General features: G+C 39.8%; 1 protein-coding gene and 1 long non-coding RNA gene across 4 annotated transcripts; one reads left to right on the top strand and one right to left on the bottom strand.

Moving 5' to 3' along the window:
- The first annotated feature begins 324 nt into the window (after positions 1–324).
- Positions 325–19,862, top strand: LOC119018198 (adhesion G-protein coupled receptor G1-like). Of its 3 annotated transcripts, XM_037095687.1 has the most exons (15): positions 325–416; positions 5,262–5,362; positions 5,669–5,853; positions 5,966–6,041; positions 6,219–6,360; positions 7,018–7,137; positions 13,064–13,189; positions 13,295–13,340; positions 13,500–13,594; positions 15,385–15,500; positions 15,899–16,167; positions 16,282–16,378; positions 18,378–18,507; positions 18,942–19,098; positions 19,728–19,862. In XM_037095687.1, the coding sequence occupies exons 2-15, from the start codon at positions 5,355–5,357 to the stop codon at positions 19,817–19,819; spliced, it is 1,659 nt and encodes a 552-aa protein (XP_036951582.1). In that variant the 5' UTR covers positions 325–416; positions 5,262–5,354; the 3' UTR covers positions 19,820–19,862. The 3 variants fall into 3 exon arrangements, with proteins under 3 accessions (XP_036951582.1, XP_036951584.1, XP_036951583.1); XM_037095688.1 differs by lacking the exon at positions 325–416 and having other exon boundaries at positions 5,015–5,362; XM_037095689.1 differs by lacking the exons at positions 13,064–13,189; positions 13,295–13,340; positions 13,500–13,594.
- On the bottom strand, positions 6,403–16,001 carry LOC119018200. Its single transcript, XR_005074670.1, has 5 exons — positions 15,871–16,001; positions 13,497–13,626; positions 10,663–10,813; positions 9,603–10,182; positions 6,403–9,572 (listed from the first exon to the last, which is right to left on the bottom strand). It is a non-coding gene; the product is annotated as an uncharacterized LOC119018200 (long non-coding RNA).
- Positions 19,863–19,977: the final 115 nt, after the last annotated feature.

Genomic DNA, 19,977 nt, shown 5'->3' with positions numbered 1-19,977 from the left:
GAGTGATTCCTGCCCACTGCTTGTCCAAAATAACAGCGAATGTTAACGTTTGAAACTTTAAAATTGTTCTCAGGAAGTCATGGAACAACTCTAGCTTCTTTGATAAATGTGCCAACATGTGACAAAGACTGCACTCGATGATGTAGTGACTGAAAACCCCATGTCTTAGATAATAAGAATAGACTAACTTGCTCATGAAAGCTGTTTCCCCCAGGTATTAATACGATTTCTATTGTATTTTGAAGGCAAATTATTTCCGGATTTGTCCTGTCTGTCTGTTGCTCACTTGATAGATGGACCAATACAAGGCTCTTAACGGCCGGACGGATGGGGGTGGAAGTGGGGAGGGAGCAAATCCCGAGGCGGACGCCAGCAAAAGTGACCCTCCCCCCGCTTTGTAGCTCCACTATTGTAAGGTAGAGAGCACAGACACACACACACACACACTCATTATCTGAATCTAACTGGAAAGTACCGATAAGATAGGAGATTTAAAACCGAAATAATATGTGATGAACTGACTATAAACTCACAATTCATTAACTAATATAGCAATGTTGTATGCTTCCTTCAAGCAAACACAGATGCACATGTGCACAACGGTTACACTTAATGTTTGCAATGGCATATATTCTATGTCTGTTCCATGAATTGCCATGTTTGTAATAATGAGTAATTTCTCCAGTAACTACGTGTTCATTTATAAATCTGTCACTTTGAAATAAAAAAAACAAAGATAAAAACAGACTAGCACTCAGCAGTGCGCTCTGCCAAGGCCCAATTCAATCAGTCCTAATCCTATCTCAAGCTTGATGGACATGTATATCTCTAAATGTTAAACCACCCATAACTGCTTAACCATAAACTTCACTCACCAGGTCTAGAATCCACCTCAAATTGTACTCACTCATAGATACCGGCGCATTGATAAAAAGCCTTATCTTACATTGTTAAAGAAAGTGGCAAAAAAATTCCTAGATTTTTTTCTATCTCAATCCGCACTAGAAATTAATAGAGTCTATTCTGGGCCCAGACCCATCCAAGTTTCGTGGAAATTTGTACACAAATTTTTGTTTAGTCCATCTGACAAACCAACAGATAGACATAGGTGAAAGCATAACCCTCTTGGCGTTATGTACTTAATAGTGGTAGTGAGCATGTGCACAGGTGAGCAGGAAACACCTGTCATCACAGCAGATCGGTTAAAAGGATAGCAGAGAATGGTCCTTGTCCCTCAGGCAGTCACTGTCATTAGCTTCCTCAATGTGATAGTGTCTGTGGTCTAAATAAATCCCTATCAATGGATCCGATCTAAGGCAAAAGGAAGTAGCTACTTCCAGAGTGGATATGCAACGGTTACTGGTTTATCGGGGTCAAACGATTTCGTCTTTTTCTTCGTCGATACTCATACTGATTATCTGAAACTAAGGAGACACTCATTTGCAGAAAGAATTATATTCTTTGTTTCAAAATTTCAAGCAACCAGTGATGAAATAAACTCAAGCAAAGTACTGTTCTTAAGTACAATTTTCAGGTACTTCATTTGAGTATTTCCTTTTTTCTGATACTTTATACTTTATAGTACCCATCACTACATTTATTTGATTCAGATTCAGATTATTCTTATGGTTTAAAGGCTATTAATTGTGACGTTGTATGAGAGTCATACTCTCATGCATTGAGGAGTCTATGATAAAGGTCTCAAATCTAAAACATGATTGGACAATGTGAAGCCATTAGGACCAGGAGATACATTCTGAAGAGATATTTTGGCAGTCACCAGTTATGCACTTTCTGTTGCTTGGTATTGGAGGTAGGTATGCCCAAACCACTCACTGATCTTTGTGACCTGAGGTCATTACAGGGAAAGAGGCGCCATAGTCAGCTGAACACACACAATGGTGGCAGGTAAAGCCTACTTAAAATACTTTTCCTCAGTATTTGAGCCTCAGCCTGTCATGAATTTGTATGTGTCTCAGCTAGAGTTCTAAATGTAGTATGATGCAGGTTTCTACAAAGTGAAACAATACAAAACCTCAAATGTTCACGCAATACGACTTGGGATGGAGGTAAAAAGCAGCAGTGTTAGCACCTTGGAAATCCCAGACCCTGGCTTATGAAATGTGGCCACTTTTGCTGACAATTAAAAACACTGTGAACAAATAGAGACAGTGTTTTATCACCCAGGTTTTTCCCACTAGTCATAATGAGCATCATCAGCTGCTGCGTGTGAGTCATTCTGCTTTGCTGGTTGCTTTTTCTCCAGGTGAGCAGTTTGTCACAGGTACAATCAAACCCCAGAGGCTAACATCAATCAACGCCTGATCTCACCTGTCTCGGCATCAGCATGCACAGCACAAGGAAATCCCCCACTCACAGACCCCATCTTGATTGAGTTTTTAAAACTGTAATTTGTTTTCCCAACAAGAAAACTTTCACTCATAAGACAATGACCTAGGTGTGGAGGATTTAGAATAGTAATGCTGTATGTATTATTGTCTTTGGCATGTTAGTTTGTTGGTTGGTTTGTCAGCTGGAATGCACATAAACTACAGAACTGATTTGCATGAAACTTAGACAGAGGATGAATCTCAGCCCAGAATAGACCCTTTCGACTTTTGGTGTGAATCAGAATAAAGTGACAGATCCATAAATATTTTGAAGCAGCTATGAGTGATTTAAAATTTTGAGTAATACGGAGCTATGAAGTTTGAAACTGGATTCGAGTTAATGACTGTTAACTGTTGGACTGTTGGGCCCTGACAGAGGCATGCACTCTACTGGGGGGATCTGGGGAATTTGGAGGCCAGGTCCACACCTAGGGCTCGTTGTTATGATCCCTTTGTCATGTTCCTGAGCAGTGTTTGTGGGGTGTCAGGGTGCATTTGGGAGTGCCGTTGCCATGAGGGGGTGTGTTTGGTCTTGGTTTGGATGGGTGTTACATGTCAAGTGGCATCCACATAAATGCTAGGACCCCAGGATAATATTGCACCGTAATGAGATGATCGGTGTTACTCACATCACCTGTCAGTGGTTTTGATGGCTGATTGGTGTTTTTATACATATATTGGAAGGATATCTATAAGTAAAGACATACAGATCAGTGATCGTTGACCCTGTGTTCTACATTTGGCCATGGTTTTATCTACATCAACTTCTGTCCTCATCATTGTCCTCTCTCATGCAGGAATGAAATGAAGTGCTCACTGTTGTTTGGTCCTTTTTGCAATCTATGTATTTTTAAAATGTAGCTATAGCAGAATGTAGTGAGGAGTTGAATCTACAATTATGATTTTTTTCAAAGCAATGAAAAGTTAATTATAATGTAGGAAGTTTTGAAAAAGTGAACTATTTTGAGAAATGCATGTAACTTATTGAAAAAAAAAAAACATTTGAAATGCAGTCACAACACATCTATTCAACCAGCCAGCAGTCTTTCTTGTTTACTTACTTGGTTAAATGTCATATCTGATCTGATCTCAGACGCCCTTCTTTATGTTCTGTAAATTCTCCCATATTCTAATTTGTTCTACTATTGTCTGTTTAGTTTACACTATGCAGCTGTGCTGGCCACCTGGCAGACAGGCCACCTGCACGGCCACTAAACTTGCTGATGGGAAAAGCATACACACACACACACACACACACACACACACACACACGCACACACACACACAGCCATGGAACGCATGCACAGTGTCAGAAGCTACAGGTGGGTCCATAAACACATGGGTCTGTATTAGCATTAAACAGGTGGCTTGAATTCAGGCCCTTATGATGACAAAAACAGCTCCAAACACAATCACTTTTTCTTCAAGTCAGTTGGCCATGGACATCCAAAGTGTTCAATATTGATTAAGTTTCATGAAAGTTAAATGAATGGTTAAATTAATACATTATGTTGAATCATAATGTTATCATTAGTTCAAATGTTATATGTCCCCAAACTTCCTATTTTCGTTAAAGGCCTTTATAGCACTAACTTTTAATTTCATATTTGTCATTCCAGAATTGCCTTTTTCAAAAGTCTGCTTAAATTTCCTGAATGTGATTGTCCCAACACCTGTATTTCATGTCACTTTTAATCATATATTGTCCTGTTTATTTATTGATTATTTTTAGTTATTTTAATTTTGAACAAATTGGGGATCCATCTGTAGTCGGTGGACTACAGATATTTTAATCTTAAGTGTGAAAAAATAATGATTATGATAATGATTGTGAGTTTTATGAAGAGGGTTATTTTATTTTCTCCATTGAATGTCATAATAGAAATATTGTTGATCAAATTATCAGGGGACAAGCAATTCACATTGTCTTCCCAGTTGCAGCAATACATTTGTACAATTACTGATTCTCCGGGCTTTGTTTTCAACTTGACTTCTTGTTACAACGGGAAAACAAATCACAACATATACAAACAGGAGGATTAAATGGCATGGTTTAATTCTCAACATGATTCTTTGATGTGCTACTCCCCTCTGCTGGTTGCAATTGTGACATGCAGCCATAAGCCAAGCATTGTGCAGTATAGGGTAACTCCACCAATCTGACAGTAGATTTATGAGGTGCATTCCTAACTTGCAAATACTGCAGCCTGGGTCGGCCACCATCCCAAAGCATTAGTATCTGATGGCTTGGGAATGATGCTTTAAAATGTGTTTACAGGTCTTGGGTCGTACTACTGCATATGTGAGAAAAATAGTATAAATAGCTCTGTGGCTCAGAGGAAGCTGCATGTTATCTGATAAACTGCCTCCAGTGAAGTCAGTCAGTGGTTAAATTGCACTGTTGGGGGTCATGTTTTCACTAGGTTTCCGGCCGTCCACTAGTCTAGATTTGCACTACTGTAGTGTGCCTATTACCTGCAGTGCAATTATTTTTTTATTATTATTTTTTTAATGTTATTTGTCACAGTGAACCCTACAGTAAATCCACAGTGAAATAATTGGGAAGGGCTCATTTGAAAAGTTGCATCGTGTTGGTGGCATTACCCTTTAACCAATATTCAACTGCTATGAAGTTTAGGATAAACTAGCTTCTAAATGGAACATATCTGTAGTGTCCAGTTTTTTTTAATATAATGTTAATGTGATCCCGTATTCAGTATAAATGCAGTGGATACAGATGCAAGAGACAATGAAGGCAGGAGTTCAGTCTGTTGCTTCTTCCTCTTTTCTCAGCATGTCATTTACATGTTTTTTTCTTTTGTTTTTTTTTTTTTTTTTTGTTTAACTTCCTGTGAACCCGTCTGAGTCCAGCAGTTTCCTCAGTTGCGTTTGCTTCACCATCATATCAGCTGCACTGCAGTGTACACTTGTCAGACGACATCATTTTGACATTTACTCAGCAACATGAAAAGGTAGGCCATGTTTTGATCCTCTCAGAGTCATTGAAGTTACCTTTTTATACTGATGCTGATGCTTTTTGTTTGTTTGTTTTTAACTAAGACTATGGATATGACTTGTTGCTGCAATTGTTGATTGCACCGATACATTTGTCTGAGTGTTTCTGTTTGTACTTCCCTTTGAGAATAAAGGGCACAAATACCTTCTTTTATTTCAATGTCAGAGTCAAAGTTTATTTCTATTTCTCTGCCATACATTTTTAATGACGTGTGTCTGTAAGTAAAGGTTTTTAGCCTGAATCAATGCTCTTCACTTAACAGGATGAAGTGGAGGCTCCTCTGTTGGCTGGTGCTGTATTTGGTGTTTCATAACATCACCTGTATGGGTAATACAAGTTGCAACAGGGATCGTAAAAATAGTCATCCTTCACGTAATGATCAAAATTCAGTTTCAGATAAACGTCAAGGCTCAGGTCGCTGTAAGCCCTCCAGTGGAAGAAAAGCAGGTCATACACTTTAATTGTTTTTTCTTTTCTTTTTTCATTATTAGGACTTTATTTGGAAATAAACATTTAATGTATATCGTGAATATGAGTAAATCATTATTTTACTCTACAGCGATTTTAGATACCAGATGTTGTATGGAAGAAATAAACAGCATTTTGGAAAAGGGAACTGGACGCAATACTATTGAGTACGTATTTTGATTCTGTGACCAATTTGACAAATTTTAAGATCATATTGTCATGTAAAGATCTGTTTTATGTGTGTATGTTTATGAGTAATCCAAAAAGAAAATCAGATTTAAAGGCCCAGTGTTTAGGATTTATAATGGCTTGTTGCTCATAATGTTCTTGTTGTTTTTCACAAGCGCCATGAGGAATCTAGAACGAATGCTAGAGGACACAGAGGTGAATGGGACTACACCCATATCCATCAAACGCTTAGTGGCCATCCTGCATAGACCCAATGGCCCTTTCAGAGGCCTTGAAATTAATGCAAATGAGACAAAGGTAAGAATATATTAAAATTAAAAAAACAGAATGATATTTTTCACTTCCTGGTAGCCTTTATTTCTCCTTCTTTTTTATTGCCGTGTTAGCAGAATAACTTAAGCTATGGTATTGTCTGCAATGCATGCTTTGCACATTGGTCCAAACTGCGCATTTATTGATTATTTCTGGATGGGTTGGCATGAATACATCAACTTTTGTACAGACAGTCATGGTGAGCAGACCATGCATCCTCATGACTTTGGTGATCCTCTGTCAGCGGCATATGTCACTTAACTCAGTAACTGAATTTTGCTACAGTCATTCATGCTTCCCAAAGGGTGCAATCAAATGACTTTGCTGATCTCCTAACATTGCCTCTAGCAGCACCATCAGGAGAAAAGAAATAAGATTGTCCCTAAAATGCCTGCTTTACAGATTCACATCAGCCTCAGCTGTGCTTTGTGTTAGTTCCAAAACGATAACACACTGCCTATTTGAAATCCACTCCACATGATGCGTTTGTGTAAAAATCAGGGTGTGATGCAACTGACAAGACTGAGCATGCATCATGAATGTATTATGCAGTGTGCATTGACACTCATGTAGCTGTAGGAGTGGCATTTTTTGCATGTTTTTTAATCCTCTTCCTGTTTTTGCTTTGTGCCTTTGATGTAGGCAATGTCAGCCATGGCTGTCAACAACAGCAAAGTGAGAATTCAACTGCCGAGAGAGTTGGGTGTCGGATCAGACAACACGATTGTGTTCTGTATGCTCACCTGGCCTGAAACAAATGGGGTCAGAGACTACATTTCTTATGTTGTTTTTAAAGACAATAATCTAAAGCTATAGTTCAAATAAGTATATATCAATTTTACATACATTATAAACCTTATACTATTCTATTAAATCCTAGTCGGATCTACAACATATCTACAACATTTTGAATGGGAGGCTTGTTTGCAGTACAAGGTCAGACGATATTTTTTTTTTTTCTTTGTAAATAAGCTACTGAATAAAAAAATGTTTAATAGAAGTATTGAAAGTAAATTTAAAAAAAACAACTATAACATGCAGGAGTTAACTGCTTTAAATTTCTGAATGACCTTGACTATGATACTAAACATTTTTATTCATTGGCTTGTTTACAAAGATACAAAAATTGATGTTCTGACCTTGTACTGCAAACAAGCCTCCCATTCAGAGTGTTATAAATATGCCTCCCACCCAGATACAGGAAATTTAAATCAGAGTGTGAAAAACAAATGTGTGTTATATGTCACAGGATGTAGGTGCCGAAACTTACTTGGGCCTGGTTAACTTTGTATTTACACTGATATTACATATCATATTCATTTGGAAATGAACCAAACAGCTGAAGTTCCAATGGGGCTTGGTAATTAAAAAGAGGAACACTGTGAAATGTTGCAAATCTATCTTGAGTTATCTGATCACAAGTTTACAAATGTCAGTACAGATTTGAATGCAACCAAGACACATTTTAGATCTGATCACTAAGACCAAATTTGGAGGTGGTCTGAAATGCATGTGAGCCCATTCTTTTAGCATTGTGTACAGACGTGTGGCCATGGCCACATTGATGGATCACAAACTTAAATGACATCCTCGGCAAAACAAAAAGAAGAAGTCACAACAGAGGCATAATGGATAACTAACTATCTGATTCTGTCATGTGGTTCACTGAAGTGCAATCTAACCAGGTTAGGAGAAACTTAAAAAATGTTGCTTAACAACTGTGGCAAATTTGAAATTAATCATGCCTCCTTGTAAATTTAGCATTAAGTGCAATGATCAAAGGTAGGGAGGGCAACTGTGGTGAAAGAAAGTTGATTGATGAGTTTCATTCCCATGTCCTCAAGTACGAGTAAGATGCACACCAGTGGTGTACTTCTCCCCGAATGCCAGGCCAATAGCATTGGGCCGTTTTCCCGTCTAGTGTTTTGTCACCCCCCATGCACCCAGCCATTGGGTTATAATAAGCCACCTGGAAAGCAGCTTCTCGGTGGCTTTTTGGTACCAGTAACTGGGTAATTCCTTTACCATCTGAGTGTGACAACTCTCTCTATACAATCAATCCATAATCAATGTAAACTGTGGATATGTCTGTGTGGCATCAGGGCGCACCAAATGACCATCGATTTTTATCACTTGGTCCAAGGCAAAGTGTAGAGTACCATCACGAGACTGTTCAAGTAGAAAATCTTCTATGGAGTGTAACAAGGGAACCTGCGGAGCCTCCTGTGAAGGCCCTGCCGGTTCCTCCTCCCCGTCTGCGGAGTCGGACAACCTCGCGTCACCACTGAACACCGCACACATATCCTGTGTCCCTACCGGTCATGAATGCACCGCCACACACTGCCCCACTAACTTATAAAACCCCGGCCAAACCGTGCCCAAAATTAGAGGGTGCATCAGACGGGAGCTGATCGCAGCCTTAACACTATGTTTTTCCCCCATGGAAAAAACCACAGGATGGCTGTGAATATTCCCATGCACACACCTTATCTCCACCGAAAATGCCTCCACCAAAGCCCCAGGTCGTTCCATGTTCAGGTGTATTATAGCCTGCATACAGCCCGAATCCACCATTGCCTGATGTACACCCCCTTGAATCCTAACTGGAATACCGTACGTTGTGCGTCTCGCATCCTGGCCTCTCTCCTGAGCATCTCCCAGGCTTCCTGCATCTGAGGTCCAGCACACTACTGCATATAAATGAAGAGAGTGATTTGTGCCAGCTCTGCCAATGACTTACCTGACGCTGCTCTCCTGACCCCTCTCCCTCTCCCTGCAACCGCGCCTCAACCAAGGCTCACCTCCACCACAATTTTGACCCATTTCCATGCCTCATACTTTAATGAACTCCTCCTTCAGATGTAACATCACAGACTTCACATTCTTTCAGCTTCATCCTCAGACTTTGAGGATGAAAAGATGTCGAAAACTTTTGAATACGTCATACCTGGTCGGGCCTGGTGGGGATGATGGCGCAGTCCATCTCGATGTTTCGCCATGAAGGTGGAAGTGCTTATAACTTCAACATACAATTTCCAATCAACACCAAACTGCTCGAACATGTAGAGGGTGTTGCCCTGAATATGTCTATGCATCAATACTGTGTCATGTCTATAGTGCCACCCACTGGACACAGGAAGTCATACAAACATCATCCAATTCACATGAAGGCTGTGTCCCAATTCAGGGTCTGCACACTTCGGAGAGTGCATTTGAAGTGCAATTACATCACCATGCCACGCGAAGGGTGCCCCAATTCAAAGAGTCTTCCAAATGCACCCCACAAATGCGCCCTGCTTTTACCTGTTTTTTGACTACTACCCTTCGTGGCCTCACATATGCCAAGATTCATTGCATGCCCAAAGAGCAGAAAGAAAGAAATAACCTCAAGTGGCGCAGATCTCACATTTAAATGTAAGTATTGGGTTTATACTCGGTTTTTACTTATTTGAACACCCAACACCAGATATGTTAAACTTCGAGGGACATTAAAACCTCAACATTTCTGTTAAAATACATTGGTAATGCTCAGCTTGATGCCTTTGGATGTCAAGCCTATCATTCGCTATTAACAAAAACAATTATTAAAAACAATATTAAAACAGTTACAAATGATGTACAGTAAGAGGCTGAGCAGGAGTCCCTGGCAGAGCTGCTGGGCTGGATGGGATGCCACAATAAAGACCCTGGTGTCAGCGGGACATCATCTGGGTCGGTACTCAGGGTGTCTGGGGGTCCAGTCTCCACCGTTCACCACATCGTCCATCAGCTGGGTTTGCTCTGACTTGATCGATGGCTGCAATGTCACTAAGAATGTTTTAAGAAAGAGACAAGAATTATAATTTTATAATCTAATAATAATAATAATAATAATAATAATAATAATAATAATAATAATAATAATAATAATAATAGATTATTACAACAAACAAACTGCTCTACCAAACACGTTACATAGGAATAATGCCTTTAAAATTAAAATAAAACCATATGTGGCGATCAGTAGTTTATATGTCAGCATTAATGTAATGTATCAGTATGTTAATTACCCCAAACTGTTAGCTAGCTAATAATGATAATATTGATGACATTACTGTGGGTTCAATAACAGGTTTATCTCTCCACTGTCCTCTCAACTCAAGATACACTAGCCGCTTCTCCTCTTCCTCCACAAGGAGGAGGATTAAAAAGGAAATCAGGAATTCCTGTAGCTCAAACATATCTGACAGTCAAACTTTACTCTTCTTGTCACTTTCGCGGACTTGGGCTACATAAATAGTGACATACGGGTAGGGGTGGGAACATCTGGTGAAGCAACCAGGAAATGCTCCAAAGGCTAGACCGTCCCATTTCACAACGGCTGACTCGGCCTGCAGGGCTCTTGGAAGGACTCTCCTTTGATGAGACCGCAAAGGGTGGTCCTTGAAGTGTGCAGACCCTGAATTGGGACACAGCCAACATGTACTGCTTGTTTTCTCCACATCATACACTAACACAACATGCAAGTAACAGTTGAGAGTGCCCTCCGGCTGCGCCGCAGCCCAATGCGCACGGAGCGAGGGCTCATTCATCGCTGTTTGCAGCTCTAATTGATCTTAGAATGACACAGTGTTTCTTCTCCAACTGGACATAAATGTGAAATTTCTATCTCTTGTCACAAAACTGTGCCAATGCTCAGCTTAGGTTAGGCACAAAATCCACTTGGTCAGGATTAGGAAAACATCACAGTTTGGCTTAAAATACCTGTTTTGGTCGCCATGATCATGGATGGAGATGGTTTGACTTCACTTGAAAAAGGAAGGACATATCCCAAGGTGTTCTTGAAAATGTACGCTGGCATCTTAAACTGAGGTCAGTTATTTGACTAGGGGTGGGAATCTCTTGGCACCTCACGATTCGATTCAATTCTGATTCAGAGGTCAACGATTCGATTCTAAACCGCTTATCAATTATCGCTTAACAGTTTTTTTGTGTACATTTCCATGCATGTTAATAATAATAATAATAATAATAATAATAATAATAATAATAATAATAATAATGATAATAATAATAATAATAACAATAATAATAATAATACCCTAATTAACTTAATATTTAATAAATATTTAATTATTTTAATAGTTTATTAAAGAAAAGGCTTTTCTTTGTCACAAATAGATTTGACTTGAACAAAGAATCCTCTTGTTACAGGCAATGAGCATATCGTTGACAGTAAAACAGTATACTGTATATGTGCCTATATAAAAATAAAAAAGCTTTCAATGCAATAATCAATGCAGCGTGCATTTCAACAAATTATGGATGTATGTGTCAGCTTTCATACTAAAACATGACTACATTTGGTCATTGATAATACAAAAAATAACAGATACATTTTTCTTCTCTATGTGTCATTAAAGAAAAAGCTGCTCTCAGTCAAAGATAAGAATAAGACTTCTATCACAAAATCCTCCTTTTATGGGTGATAGGCAGCCTATCCCAATGCTATGCTACTTTATGGTGCTTTCATTTCAACACATGGTGCAACAACTTTTTGCACCATGTGTTGAAATGCAAGTGGTGTGCAACAACGCACAACTGAATACGGACACTCGGCAATCAAAGTTGGCAATCAAAGTTGTGGTACAGTTTGTAATTCGCTTTGCTCTTTCCGAGTTGAGTGGAAAATTTGATGTCGCTTGCTCAATGGTCCTCTCGCTGGATGCAACTACAACCATGCTTCCACATGCCTGCTGTTAAAGCAGAGGTGTCCAGTTGAATGTTGCACTCAGCCATCTCAGGTTTTTCGTTATGTGCGTACCATCGACTGTCCGGGCGCTGCACTTCCGCAATTATGAGTTCAGCCTCGTGTGTTCTGTCTACATTACGTTGTCAATTAACATTTAGAAAATCGATTCTTGACTTTATTTGAATCGATTCAGAATCCTCCACATCTGCGTCACGATGCATCTAAGAATCGATTATTTCTCCCACCCCTACATTTGACAGCCCTGTTGGCTGTTATAACACCTCCACCTTCCCCTCCATGTCCTGAAGTCAGCTAAAACAGTAAGCATACGCTGTAAATGTGATATACCACATTTGCTCCACATGTCAACATCTTTAGTTCACAGACATGTAAAAATAACATCATATTCTGGCAACTGGGCAGTTTCAAAATGCTGATACTATGACCGGCATTGTTGAATTTCATTAAATAAATACGATAAAATATAGTTATAAACTACATAAATAGACGATAGCAGCACTATTAAACACAAAAGCTGCTAATGAATGTAATAGGAAAAATATTGTAGTAATATGACACATAAACTAGGTGTTTTTTTTTTCTAAAGGTCTCTCAAGGTTAGTAACTGTTCTATGAAATTAAATCTATCACAAAAGAGGATGTGATATCAATTTCCAACTAAATATGTCAATATCCTCAAATACTGTGAGACAGGTTTTTTCCTGTACAAACAGGAAGGTTAACTAAGAGGTAGTTGCTCTTTTGATCTTCACTATTGTGGCTGCAGTAACATTCAAAATGTAATTGCATTCTTGTTGATAGAGGTTCCAATGAATGGCAGTGGGTACACAATAAAGGTTACAACATTTCTAGAACATGTAAACGACTGTAAATGATCATGGTTTGTAATTGTCTTGGATAACTTGTTCGGCTAACTGGTTGTGTGTTGTACTGTAGACCATATGGGAAGCCCCAGGTGAAATATATGAGAGCAGACTGATCGGCCTGAGCGTGCAAGGCAAGAACGTGTCCGGACTACAGGAGCGTGTCAACATCACCATGAATCTCATTTTGAAAGAAAATGTAACAACAACTTTCATTCACCCATTTCTTCTGTATATCTCTCTATATATACAATATTTACATATAAACACTATAATGCAAACTTGATATATTGTTGTATCACAGGAGACCAGACGACCCATGTGCGCATTCTTTAATTTTTCAACACAGAGTAAGTGTATCACATCTGTCACAATCAATAACAATAATATGCATTTGTTAAGAAGAAGATTAATTAGATTCATCACGCTTTCACACACGATCAACCACACGATGTAGTGCAAATGTAACAGAATCACTTGTTTAATGATCTGTTTGTTTGACTTACCAGAATATAGCAGCTATGGTTGTGAAACCCTGTGGGATAACAGTCAGGATCACGTCACCTGCTCCTGTGACCACCTCACATACTTTGGTGTGCTCATGGTAGGCTTGGCCTTTTTCATCATAAAGAGGAACTATACAGAGAGAATACCAACAAAGCAACCAGTTCATCAAGACTGCTTTTTCAGGAGAAGTGAATATGAAACAGAATCTGCACTCCATTCTAAAATGTCTGAAAAATAAAATTGGATATTGTTATCAAAAAAAAACAGTACAAATATTCTACTAAAAATATATTTTTCATAGCAAACATTCTGACTTCACATTCTGACTATTCAAATGTCCCTGACATTGTGACAATTAACCCGCATCCTCAACCAGGACCCTGACACTGGAGCAGCTGGAGTTGGACTTGACTTTATTATCTTAAGAGGAAACTGCTCATAGTACATACAACACTTGTGTAACACACACACAAAAACACAGTAACAAACAGCAACTACAAAACCATACTGTTCAGGTTGGGTCTGTTCGGCGAGGCCTATAATTTAGGCCAGTTATAGCTGAGGGGATCAGGCTCGTCCCAAAGTGAGCGCTTCTTCATCTCAGTGCTCTTTAGCTTAATCAAATATACCCACTGTTCTTTTTTATCATTTCCACCTGTGTTCTGTCTACTGTGACAAGGTGAAATCTCTCAGTGAAAATAGCCTGTTAAAGGAATATAAACAGCAGACTACCAGTGTGACCAGATGAATTTAAGGATGAAAGCAGGTATAGGTATGATAGGTGTCATTTACACTCAGGACATGACTACACCATTTTTTAAAGCAGAATTAAAAAAAAAAAAAAAGAAGAAGAAGAAGAAGAAGAAGTTTTAGAAATTTAAAAATTTAACTTGGAACAATAAATGCTCACTAACAAATAAGAGCTAACATTTTTCTCTCCGTGTTAAATTTGGCTGCTGATGCTTCTGGTGCGAATTTGTGACAACATTTTAGCCAAGGACATAACATGTACTGTACACACTGAGTCTAAGAGTTGTGCACAGGAGAACTGTTATTGGATGTGATCAGTATGTACTTTAAAATTAGAATGTGATACATCAGACTGACTGATTAGTAACTATAGTTGGAATAGTCTATCTGCTTTCTAGAACAACCCAGGTTTGCAGACATATAATTATAATATGTCTTCTTTACTGATTCTTATGGTACATGGCCTACATACAGTGCTGCTTGCTAAAATAGTTATTAATGTCCCCACCTGTTATCCTCATTGTGCAGTTTTGGCTGCTGCAAATAAGGCTACTGCAAAATGTGTAGCTAGATACTGTAGCCATTCTACAATGAATTGTCCTGTGGTATCCTGTTTTATAGAGGAGGCTGGCTGGGATAGCATTAGGGTTTTATTATGTAAAATGTGTGAATCAATTGAAGGGGAATTTTAAAAGAATCAAACTGTTTTTAAATTGCCAACTCTGCTTATCTTACATTAAAAAGTATGCTTCACTGAAATGTTATTGTTATGAAATGTGATAATCTGTATTGCTTCATGGAATTAAGGATTACTAAGTACTGTAGTTTCATTCTTGTTGCAACCACTAAATGTCACAAAGAAAAAACAATTTCAATTCTACTTATTAGTGACTTTAAGCAAAGCTGGCAATACTGCACATACAATGTACACATAAATCAGTATTTGTTATTATTGATGCATTGACATGCTGATTAATTAACATAAGGTCTCTAAACTGAAGCTAGAGAAAGTGGAGCTAATTTCATTTACATTATATCCATTGGTGGTTTAATTAATAACGCAGCATCTGAAGTTTTAGATATAAACATATAAAGTATAAAGACAACATTTTCTGTATCTCTGTACTTTCTCCACAGGTGTCTGCTAATATCAGCCCTGAAGACCAGCAGATTCTGACATTCATCACTCTGACTGGCTGCTCTATTTCTCTTTTTGCCTTGGTCCTCACGGTTCTGCTCTTCATCACAAATAAGTAATACATTCTTCCCTGGCACACGACTCTCATTTTTCATTGTCCCTCATCTGTCCTCTGCTCTGACATATTTTCAGGCACAGCAGCACCCTTCTCTCCTTGTTCACATCACTTGTACAGCTCTCTTCTTCCGCCTTTGTTGGACTTCTGGCTGTGCGTTCTTGATGACTTTGTCCAGTTGTTTTCTGTCTCTTACCTTAACCTGTGCATGCAGTGTGCTCTCCCTTCTTTTCTATCAATCACATTTTGTCCACTCTTCCTTCCTTATTTTTCCTTTCTTCGAGCCTTCCTTTCTTCCTCCACTTTATGTGACCCAATTGTATTAAAACCATGGTATGACAATGAAATCTGCATATTATCAAGCACTTACCACAGATCATTTCTCCTCTGTTTGACAGAACAATCAGGACAGACGTCTCCATGAAGGTCCACATCAATTTAGCCATTGCCCTGATCCTCCTCAATGTGCACTTCCTCCCCAGTCACACAGTGGCAGAGCTGTCCTCCCCAGGGCTCTGCCTGTATGTGGCCCTTAGTCTCCATTTTTCCCTGCTGGCCACTTTCAGCTGGATGGCTGTTGAGGGGTTCCACCTCTATCTTCTGTTAATCAGAGTCTTTAACATCTACGTCAGGCGATACCTGCTCAAGATCAGCCTGGTGGGATGGGGTGAGTAGAGCCGCAAAACACAGGGACCTGTGAGATGGAGGCAGTCAACAAACTTTGGACTGACTGAACCCTTAAGTTTAAAGATGAATCCTTCTCTTAATCCATTTGTTTCAGGTGTCCCTGCAGTCATTGTATCCCTGGTGGCCATCATAGACACTGACACATATGGACGCGTGCCTCTGGACTTATCTAACTCGAACAGCACTGCGATGTACGGGAGTAGCAGGAACAAAATTTGCAAGCATGTCGAATCCAGACTAATAATTAACTTGTATTTATTAGTGTTTTTCGTGTGCATTGGGGGTTTTGGAATTTGAATATTTTGACTACATACAGCGGAAGCTTTTTTCACATTTTTTTTTTTTCTTTCCACGTTTTGGTAACACTTTATTTCACAGGTCTTAAAATTTCATGGTAAATAGGTGTTAATTACCAAACAGCATTTTTTAAAACATTTTCTTTAAAATAACCAGAATAATTACTTCAGAATGTTTTGAAGATAACACCAATGTTATTTAATAGTATTATTATGCTATTTTGAACACGCATTTAATAAATAACAGGTATTTAAAAAAAAAGTGAAAAAGTATAAAGTGTAAAGTGAAATTTATAAAAAAAAAAAAATTGAAATAATAAACCATCATCATAATCAACCATCATGTCATTGTTTGAGGCATTTCAGTGCCTGTGGGAAGAAACTGTTCTTCAGTCTATTTGTCCTTGATCTGATTGATCTATATCTCTTCCCAGAGGGCAAAGGGAGCAACAGGTAATGTTTGGGGTCCTTAACAATACAGCTGGCCTCCTTTTAGAGTCGGCCAGTGTAAATGTCTCTGGGAGGGAGTAGTGTCATCCCAACAACCCCCTCCACTGCCCTCACCACCCACTGCAGGTCCTTCCTGTCCTGTGCTGTGCAGCTGGAGAACCACACCATGCAGCAGTAGATCAGGAGGCTGTCTATCATTGACCAATAGAAGTTGGATGGCAGGTGTTGAGGGAGGTGAGCGTGCTTTAGCTTCCTGAGGAAGTAAAGTCTCTGCCGGGCCTTCCCCACCTGATGAGAGATGTGAGTGCGCCAGGTTCTTTGTTAGCGGAGCTCACTTTAGCCACACCCGGCCTGCTATCATCATCAACAGTGTCAGCAATGGTGTTTTTGGCCACCAGTTTTGTGGAGGAGTGTGTCATTGAGAGATGCTTCATTAGATTAGAGCTGCTTACAATGGATGTGGACAAACATTTCTGGGACATAATGTACACTTCACATGTACATTCTTGACTTTTACCTCAATGAGATTAAAGTAGCGTCTGGACTTCCACTTTGAAAACGTCAACTTTCCCTCCAGACTCGCCATTGCTGCAGCTTACCTCAGCTAGTTTGTGTGTGTGAGGTTGCAGTGTGCAGGTGTGGTTTGTGTGTAAACTGAACACTGCCTGTGGTTGGCTGTGGTCGCCCCTCCCTCTTCCCTCCGGTGGCTGAGAGCCAAGTCGGATGACAATAGCCACAATGAGTAGCTTCAGTTTATAATGTTCCACATTTAATTGTCGGTAATGGGGGGCAGGCCTTGAGAATCCTGCCAGGGCCCCTCGCCTGGACCGGCTGCTGTGTTGTTGTTCTCGGAGCCGGTCAGAGTCTTTATCCCTTGCCACATGCCTCTGGGGTTGTTGCTGTTGAAGTGATCCTCTATGTGCTGCTCTTACCTGCATTTGGCCTCACTGATGCCTCTCCTCAGGCTTTGCCGTGCCTACGTGCTGCAGGTCCCCAGACTTAAAAGCAAGATCCTGTGTTCTGAGCAGGGTCTTCACCTTGCTGCTGAACCACAGTCTCTGGTTGGGGAGCACTTTTACTGTTTTTGTCTCTGAAACACCTTCAGCACAGAAGTTAATGTATGAAAGGACAGCGGATGTGTGTCCCTCCAGGTCTGTCCCGTCAGCAAAGACATCCCAGTCTGTGTCCTCTAAGCAGTCCTGCAGGGCTGAGGTGCCTTCCTCAGTCCATACTTTGACTGTCTTCATAGTTGGTCTTTGTCTACAGCTGAGAGTTTTGTATACCTGGTAATTAAAAACAAATTCTAATATGTCACTTGGCAATCACTGCCCACTCACCAAGATATATGCCGACCTGTAAAATGAAATGTCACCGACCTTTTTAATCCAGAATTCATGTTTGATTTTGCAGTGTGAGGCAACGTCTATACTCCCTCTCTTTATAGATGCTATATACGTAATGACATGGTGAAGAACGTGACTACCGTGGGAGTGTTCAGCTTGGTGTTCCTCTTCAACATGATCATGCTGGGGGTGATGGTCCAACGAGTTTTGAGCCTCCGCCACAGCAAAGAGGTGAGAGTGAACCTGCATTCTGCATGGCCGGCTCTTCTCGTCTTTACAGATGATCCACAGGATGAGTCTGATATGTCGTCCAGCCCTTGTAAAACAACCAAACAACTTACAATTAATTGATCCTTCTAAAAAGTACTCTCGGTTGATTCCTCTGTACCATAGAGCTCCATTTAATGGAGTGGACTTTGTTTAAATTTGCTAAATATGTACTCGCTAAAATCATAGTTGCCTCACATATGCACACAGCCTGCAAAGGTGGACTACAGTCTCTCAAAGAAGGCATTCAAAATGGTGATGTATGACTCCTGATTTTAAACTAATTAAGAAGACAACTGTGCTTCCACTGTTTTCAGGACTAGAGACTTTTCTTGATCTGGTTTGTTATTGTCTGAAACATTACGTGCTCAAGCGTCAATTTACACTATACTTTGCAGTTTGGACAGAGGAACCACGACAGAGCCAAGCGAGAGATCTTTACCCTGCTAGGAATCACTGTACTGCTTGGCATACCGTGGGGCCTTGTCTTCTTCTCCTTCGGCTACCTGACCACTGCGGGCCTCTATCCCTTCTGCATCCTGAACTCACTGCAAGGTCTGCACAGCCTCCCTCCACGTTTTTCAGTTCTATCCTGCACGTGGTGATATTATTTCAAGCACGACAGAGAAGGGTAATATGTGTCAAATATTAAATGAGTTGTAATGAATGTAAAGTTTATCAGGGTCGGATGGGAAACAACAGTGTGTAACTTTTATACAGAAAGGTTAATGTCGCAACTCTCTACATGTTTTTGCCCATTCAGACTTAAGAACAGTAACTGTAGTGCATTCTCCACGCCAGACCATACAGACCATCTTGGCACTCTCCCACTGTGAATATGGAATGGAAACACTACTTTGCATAGCTGTATCATATTTCACAGTGAATGGTCAAAGTCTCTGGATCTTATGACAGGTCGAGGATTTTTATTCACGTTGCAAAACTGACAAAATCACTCAGATGTTTAGAGAAGAGAATACTAAAGACAAAGAGACCTTTGTCAGTGATAAATGATGTGTCATAACAAAATACATACTTCTGTGTGCAGTGGACATTGGCCTGACTATTTGTATACTGATAAACAGTGAGGACACAGTCATGTAGTTTATCAGAAGCATTTGCATGGTCTGCCTGACCCTGTCCGCCTGTGTGTTCACTCTCTAACACTTTGCTGTCCCTGTCAGGTTTCTTCATCTTCCTGTGGTTTGTGATGTCGCTGAGAAAGATTGGTAAATCAGCTGAGACGAGCGGTGTAACACACAGCATCAACAGCTGAGCTTGAAGCCAGCGCCAAGACAAGTGTTTTGTGTGTGTGTGTGTGTGTGTGTGTGTGTGTGTGTGTGTGTGTGTGTGTGAAAGAGAACATGTGAAGTTTGTTATTATTATATTTGCTTTACTGTATCATGTATTCATGTACAATAATGTATCAGAGAG

Source organism: Acanthopagrus latus, chromosome 4, assembly GCF_904848185.1.
Source record: "Acanthopagrus latus isolate v.2019 chromosome 4, fAcaLat1.1, whole genome shotgun sequence".
Taxonomy (NCBI): Eukaryota; Metazoa; Chordata; class Actinopteri; order Spariformes; family Sparidae; genus Acanthopagrus; species Acanthopagrus latus.
This window is presented reverse-complemented; position numbering and strand designations above follow the sequence as displayed.